Source organism: Eptatretus burgeri, chromosome 11 (genome assembly GCF_056783735.1).
Source record: "Eptatretus burgeri isolate ZD-2024b chromosome 11, Ebu_testis_v1, whole genome shotgun sequence".
NCBI classification, from domain to species: domain Eukaryota; kingdom Metazoa; phylum Chordata; class Myxini; order Myxiniformes; family Myxinidae; genus Eptatretus; species Eptatretus burgeri.
In genome coordinates, this window is record NC_140971.1 from 77,227,646 (window position 1) to 77,235,328 (window position 7,683).

Genomic DNA, 7,683 nt, shown 5'->3' on the forward strand with positions numbered 1-7,683 from the left:
CTTTTTACAGTTTTTACTTCATATTAACTTTCTTATTTTATTGGAATTTGCAATTTATTATTACCATCAAATTTTACCTCTTGCAAATATAAACGATCAATCGTCACTGATCGCTGCAGCACGGGGGCACGAATTTCACGAAATGTCAGTCACACATTAAGTCAGATGATGCATTTATCGCTGCTTGTATAATATCCCGTACCACAAACGGGTTTTCATTAACAGACATGATATATTCAAGGCAGACTACGTTAAAGTTAACTTACCATAACTTCAAGAACTTTTCAAGCCGCCATGTTTCCCATGTTCTGGTAACCGAAATGAATCGCTTTTGCTTCGGTCTCCGCCGTTTCGTGATGGAAATAACCGATGTTGCTTCCATTCCCCACCGTTCTATTACGGGATTGACCGTTCTTGTGTCCGTCACGACCATTCTTGTGTGTAGAATAAACGTGTTGGTTTCGGTTATATTTGCTATTGCGACCGTAATTACTGTGTTGGTTTTAATTTTGGCTGCTTTTTCATCAATTTTAGCTGCTTTTGTAACCAGAATGACGGATTTTCATTCCGTCTGACAATGTTGGCGTCCGTTTGTTCGGGGGGCCTGATTTAGCAGAATTCATTACCTCTGACAACTTTATAAAAATTCAGGTTCCGGAAAGGTCTCTTCCCATTCTTTCCACACAAATTGTATGTGGACATCACAGCATTGGACGTCACCCTTATTTTATAAAATAAAAACAATTTAGTACACCATTGTTTGAAGCAGCTTGTAACAAATTTTAAGTTCCACTGCCCTTAAAAAGCCCAATTAATATTATTCTTTATAATATAAAGTTATTTTCATGTCTTTTGAGAACCATTTTACCAAAGGAAAACAATTGTGCACCGACAAACTTGAACAACTCCCCAAGTGACAAACTACCGCAATGACAGCTTCATTGTTACAAGCGGCAGTTTTTCGGCGGCCAAAGGGTTAATTTTTTTTATGACAAAACCACATTTTTCGGCGAACAATAACTGACAATTGTTTTCCTTTTGCCTTTGGTTGGGCCGAACTCATTAAAAGAGGACATAAAAAAATAATATTAATTGAGGCTTTTTTAAGGGCAGTGGAACTTTAAATTTGTTACATTGCGGAACAATGCGGTAATTCGTCGGACCCAAACGGCCGAAGCATTATCCACATCAGAAATTTTTTTTTTAAAGGTTCTGAACCAATTAAACTTGTCCAAAGTAATTTTTACAGAGTTCCCCTTTATATGCCACAGACGGGTGTTTTTTTTTTCACCAGGCCCGCGGAAAAATGAATTCATTATTTACCGTCGATTTGTACACACGATCAAGGCCATATCAGCGACAGCTAAACGTGATAAACGAACGATGAAATCGGGTGTTAGAGGATTCGATCGTCAGATACACGTTCGAGTCCAACGCTCGAACCACGATCGAGTGCCCCAAAGGGCCCGGGAGAGTTTCCATTGAATGTAACAATATAGATCCCAGAACACCAGTAACAGGAACACATCATGGATTCTGTGATCTTTAAAACGTCCAAAAACAAAAGCTAAGACGCATAAAATCGATTTATAATATTATACTTACCAAAAATGATCATGGCGGAAGATAATTTTAACTAATAAAGCTAAAGTCTTCTGCAGATTAAAGCTGATTGTCTATCACACTCAGAAACAGTTGAAAGTTCACAAGTTTAACCAAACCTTGCAAATGGCGGCTCGTGATGCGGAAATGGGAATTAGCCAATCAGATCTCTCCTCCGGTGAAAGGCAGACACAACCACACACGGCACGAGGTGGCAAAGCGCTCACCCTAGAAACACATGACGCAGAAAAACTAGCAGTTTTAGATCATCGAGCTGCGCGCTGTGGCTGTACCACATTGTGATATGGTTATACAACCAAGCGGCCTATTTCCGACGTCGTGAATCTTTCATACTGACGTCGTGTGTCTGCTGGGCTTGGGAAACAGCTGTTTCCCTTGGGAAAATTCAAACCTTGGGATTAATTAATAATTTGAACAATTAATTCAAACCTTGGGAAAAAACAGCTTTCAAACCTTGGGAAACACTTGGGAAACAGCTGAAACGGATGAAGAAGAACGATATCAAACCTTGAAAAGGCACATACTCAGGTCCCCAGCGTCGATTGTGACGTCATTCCAAACGAAGAAGAAGAATAATTGTGACGTCAATTTTTTCCAAAAAAAAAAACCCAATAAATAAATAAATAAATATATAAACATTAATTGTGACGTCATTCGTGATGTCATAGCACTGTGTCCTGTCATTGGTTGACAGACGTTATTGGTCATTATTGTTGACAGACAATATATAGGGCGTTATTGGTTGACAGACATTGGTCATTCTATCACGTTATTCTTTTTATTACTGCCAATTATTGTGCTATTATTATTATCTATATATTAATACTGAAGGACCAATTTTGTGCTCCTCCTAGTGGTCGCGTCACGTTTTTCTCGGTACTGTGACCTGGACTGAAAGAAACTTCGTACCTGTAAGAGTGCATCGCACATAGTGGCAATAGTCAAACTTCAACTCTGAAGCAGAATAAACACTTTTCGTTCATGGAACGGAATCCGTCTGTGAAGGGGTTTCAGCTAGTTATTATTAATATGCTGTTATCATTATTCTGAGATATCTTCAGGAAAAAATGGCATGATAAGGTGGAACGACACTTCAGCTGCGATATATACACCTCTCCAACACTGAAAAAAGCAATAAAAAGGCCGTAACTTGGGAACCGCTCGTCCGATTAATATCAAACCTTGAAAAGGCACATCCGCGTGTCCCCGGCAATATTCCTGGCAAGTTTCAATCAGATCGGACCGGTGGTTGTCGAGAAACTGCGGTCGCAGACAGACAGACACACAAACAGACACACACACAGATTGCTGGAATTATTGATAGATGATTGTAGATCTTCATCAACTCTCATACCAAAAGAGTTTGCTGTTGAACGTGCATGCCATTCTTCGTCTGTGTTCGATCCTGATCAATGACAAATGCCCTGAAGCTTCAACCTTGCTGAAAGAAGAAAATGAAATAATTAATCGAATACCTGACCACAAGCGGTTTTGAGAAAAAGGACATGGGAAGGGCCTTTTCATCTCTTACTTTGCCTTTCCAAGCACCATCTATATTTCCTACGAGCTATGAGGCACCGTTTTGTATGAATCTCTATTCCTGAACGCTGAGAGTGTGAGCGGCACATTTGATTGGTCGAGATGGCATAAAATGGCGAAATATTTTGTCCAAGTAATGTAAGACTGGAGGTTTTTGGAAGTGCCAACAATGCCGTTTGTGTTCTCCAGTGTTCAGTATGTAATTCGACTGAAATAAAATAAAGGTTTTAAAGGCTGTAGGGAAAAAAATAAAATTCTGAAGTTTACCATCATTGATGCACTGACTTTTACACCACCTTGTTTAACACGTTAAATTAGTTCTTTGTGCTTGTTGTTTGTGTCCTTTTAGACATCCCTAAAAACAGTAAGTTTTGCTGTTTGGAATGATTTTCAATTTTGTTAGAGAGAGAGAGACACAGACAGACAAACTAGGAGTGTGCCATCACAAATCACCACGCTTCCTACCTAAAGCAAAGTTGAAAATGGCAGAAAGTTCCACCAGGAATGACCCAATATCAAATTTTGAGTTTTAAAAAAATGTTCTGTTTTAACCACTGTGCCCCTCAGTCCCCACCTGCTGGGGCATGAACCGTGGATAAAATCCAAAAAAATCGTTTCTCATTTCATGCGTCCCCAATGTTGATTGCATATACAAAGTTTCATAAAAAAATGTTTCAAAATGTGCAATTTTTTGGTATTTGACCAGGGCCTCCATATAGCGGGGCCAAAAACTGACCCTGCTCTCGCACCTTCTTGCCATTTGGTGATCATAACTACCAAGTTTGGTGAATTTCTGCGCAACCGTTTAGGTGGAGACAGCGTGATGGTCAAATGGACAGACACAGACGGACTGACAGACGGAGCCGATTACAATATCCCCCGTTTATTTATTTATTTATTTTTGAATGGGGATAAACGATGACCTTCCTCCTCTGTGCGCTCGGGATGAGATTCCGTACAATTTGCCAAATTCAGAGCCAAAGTACTGCTAAACTGCAAGATTGTGTTTTGATTCGTGTTCAAAATATAAAATTTAAATTGACATTAAGTGGTTCCTTGATCATGGACTGCCATCTGTAGACAGACAGACAAAGCGAACCACCAATTGCTTCAACCCACTTTTCGCTTCATGTGCACAGTGACAAATGTTGATGTCATTCTATTCCAAGTTTAAATCCTCTGTAAGTCACATTGTTACGGAAAGTTTCCATTGGGTTTAGCAAATCGATGAAAGGAAACGTAAATCGCAACAAATATACTCTTGCATTGAAAAAACAAACAACCTCAAACACGTGATTGTTGGTCATGCGATTAATTTACGTGACATCATGGGACACAGATGAAAACCTCTGACAGAGATAAATGCTGAATAATTACGTGTCAATTTCATTGTGATATAATCACGTAATGTTGTGTTGGGGCGAATGTTTTCACATCCGTATCCAACATGGAAGTAACAAACTCAATACAGAACAGTACTGGGTATGACCACCTTCGGCAGCAACCGCTGCATCGAGGTCCAAGGGGTGTGTTTGCATTACTCTGTGCAGTTTGAAACCGATTGCAGAGCTGGGTCGTGCGAATGTATCAGTCCTAAGCGAGAGAATTATCATGGTATGTCCATTTCTTATCCTCCTCTTTTTTTTTTCCAGGGCTTCTGCTGATGTGTCGCCGTCATCACTGATTGACCGAGTTTTTGCACCGGTTGGACTTGACATGATTCGGGATGAGCAACGAACGTCCTGATGAGAAGTTAAAGGACTGATTCTGGTCCACTGTGGCCTTTCTCTTACTCATAATTTAAAGTAGTGCTCGCTCAAATTCTCCAACCCACACCGTGTTTGTACGTCACAAGTTTTAAAATTACATCGTTGAACTTTATTAAAAGTTTTCTTCGTTTATTTTTGAGGAAGTTGACAGAGCAGCGAGTGTACAAATGGAAATTGTATTTGGTTCATTCTTTTAAAATTGAATATGATCTTTTTATTTATAAACGACTGACTTTTTTTCTAAATTATTACAGGGTACAGCTTTACTGCAGAAGTCCTGAAATATAATTGACACGGCAAGTCCAATCCGGCGATGGTTTCCCCCCAGGTTGTTATCGAGCATGTTTTCAAATTCATGTTATCAACGCTCTGAGGTTTGGGGTAAATGCTGCTGGATTACCAATAATCAGCAACATTTTCCTGTTGAAAAAGTAATTCTCGAATATGTTCATGTTTCAAATTCTCATGGTATTAAGAAATGTTTTTTTTTTTTTTTTTTTCTCATGGTAAGATGAAAAATGGAAAGACTTTGGAAACACATTCCGTTGTCTACCAAGTCCTCACTCGCAGTTCGAGTTTTATTAATTGTTTGGCTCGGTTTGATGCCGAAGTTTATTCGTGGGCTTCCCCTCACCGACCACCCGCCTTAAAAGAGCAGCTGCCCTGCTTGGCCACTGCACGGTCTGACCCAGTGGTTCAGGCCGCGCCAGTCGTTTATCCCCATCACCACCCGCTCCCTCCCTTTAAGGCACGTTTCTGTGTGGAACAATAGCCATTCACTAGGAAAAAAAAAAAAAAAGGAATTTATAGCCAATCCAAAGAGTGTTGAGTCCATCTATTTTTATTGGACAGTTTGTAAATATGTAAAGAAAATAATTTATGTTGCAACAGAAGTTGCTCTGCAGATTGGGTGCTTGGGTTGCCGGCTAACGCAGTTGATTCCTATTTTGCACTTTTGTTCTTTATTTTGACCGAGAGCTTGTCCGAGGCCCAATTTTTGGACGCGATTCTTAGACGAGCGTGAGCTGTCGGGGAGTTACCTTAATTGGGGGGGGGTAGGCGTTCGTTTTATTCCCAGAAGACTTACGACCGTGCTCTCTAACTTTTGACACTCGTTTGGCAATCTCAACTTTGTAAAATGAAATCTTGCTTCAGCCTTAGGAAGCCAGTTCGTCAATTTTATCATAAAATGTATCAATCGCGTACCCTTGGAACGTGCTCGGAAACTATCGGAACTTGTCTACTGAAACCGGAGGACCGTGAGATCGGTCGACACTTGTCAGAGAATTTTGTACAAGTTCCGAAGTCTTTTCAACAACGTGGTAATGGTGTCTTTATCTGATCATGGCGTTTTGATTAAAAAAAAATGCTGTTTAAGGAAAGAATATTTTACTTTAAGTCGTTTGTGTACACATCAACGTTTTTGTTTGTTTGTTTGTTTGAAGGCGGCCTGATGGAATCGTTTATTATGTGGGGCGCTTGCAAATGATTCTCCTCTCCCCTGCCCCCCCCCCCTTTTAACGTTTTCTGTAATAAATATTCTTAGACGTGTTGCGTACGCTGGCAATTCCTTTTTGCTCTGTAGGTAAACTACAAACGTTGCTGACCCAGCAAATGAATGACCCCTCTTCTTTTGCCAGACTATGGGAGTAGTGTGTTGGGATGGAGGGTGTGTTACTGATCAACTTTTCGCTGACACCGCTTCACAGAGTTTTTGCTTGTTTTCGCAAGCAGTTATTTGCGTGTACAGATGGTTCTCTGGACAGAGCGGCACGCCACGCTCAACGTATGTACAGCAGGCTTTAACCTGAATGATGTTGACGTGGCCGAAACGTGGCAAAATATTTTTTGAATGTTAGAGGTTATTTTATTATTTTTGTGATAATCTTTCGTTTCACCGCTTGCTTTTGTTTGTATCCTGGCGATGATCCCACTCCGGCTTTCCTTGCCCTTCGCAGCAAACAATGCCTTAAATGTGAATCTAATCGAGGAGGGCAGGAGGGGAGTGCGAAAGAGAAACAGAGTCGAAGGTTGTACACACAAAATTGAACAAAAAGGGATTTAAAGGACACACCGACTTATATATCCTCCCAGTGGCTTCCTGCAACATGGCACGCGTCTTGTGCTTCGAGTGCAGCGAACATGCGCGTGCGTCTTTGTACAGTTTGCGCGTTACCACGTTCAGGCAGCGAGGATGTCGATCATTCATTTAACGGCAGAGTTTGAGTGCAGCGGGAGTGTGAGAAAGTTTTAACGCTATTTAACTTAGGCTTGCTTTCTCCTAATTTCCTCCTTCCCACTTGGCATTGATTTTGCAAATTTGGTGTTTCAACGTGTCTTCTTTAGTTCCGATTTTTCTTTTCTTTTTTTGAAGTTTTGTGTTTATGTCATACTTTCATAAGTTAATAAATGGTCTAACAATACAACTTACTTTTTCTGACTTTGTGTTTGTTCTGACTCTTTCTGGTCAAGCAAAGAACCATGCAAAGTTCCTCCTGGTTTTGCTTCTGAAAGCTCCTCTGTGTTTGCTGCATATCAGATTCGGATGGGCGGTGTGAGGCATTGATATTTTGTATTTATCGGTACAATGTGATCCTTTGTGCTTAACGTCCATCTTATCCATACCAAACGAGGCACAAAGGAGCAAGGTCAGGGGAAGAGTCGGCGAAAAAGGACAAAGTTGCAAAAGGCAAACCGAGGTTTTGTGATAACTTCAGGTGTAGTTTTCAAAACAAAGCTTTCGTGAAGCAGA

At 40.5% G+C, this 7,683-nt stretch overlaps 1 protein-coding gene across 9 annotated transcripts in view; it reads left to right on the top strand.

The window, feature by feature from the left end:
• LOC147017424 (nuclear receptor coactivator 2-like) overlaps positions 1–7,361 on the top strand; it is a 274,823-nt gene extending 267,462 nt beyond the window's left edge. For all 9 annotated transcript variants that reach the window (XM_085847076.1, XM_085847082.1, XM_085847077.1 and 6 more), the window contains one exon: positions 4,815–7,361. In XM_085847076.1, coding sequence (XP_085703202.1) covers positions 4,815–4,826 — 12 coding nt within the window. In that variant the 3' untranslated portion in view covers positions 4,827–7,361. The remainder of the gene's footprint in view (positions 1–4,814) is intronic.
• Positions 7,362–7,683: the final 322 nt, after the last annotated feature.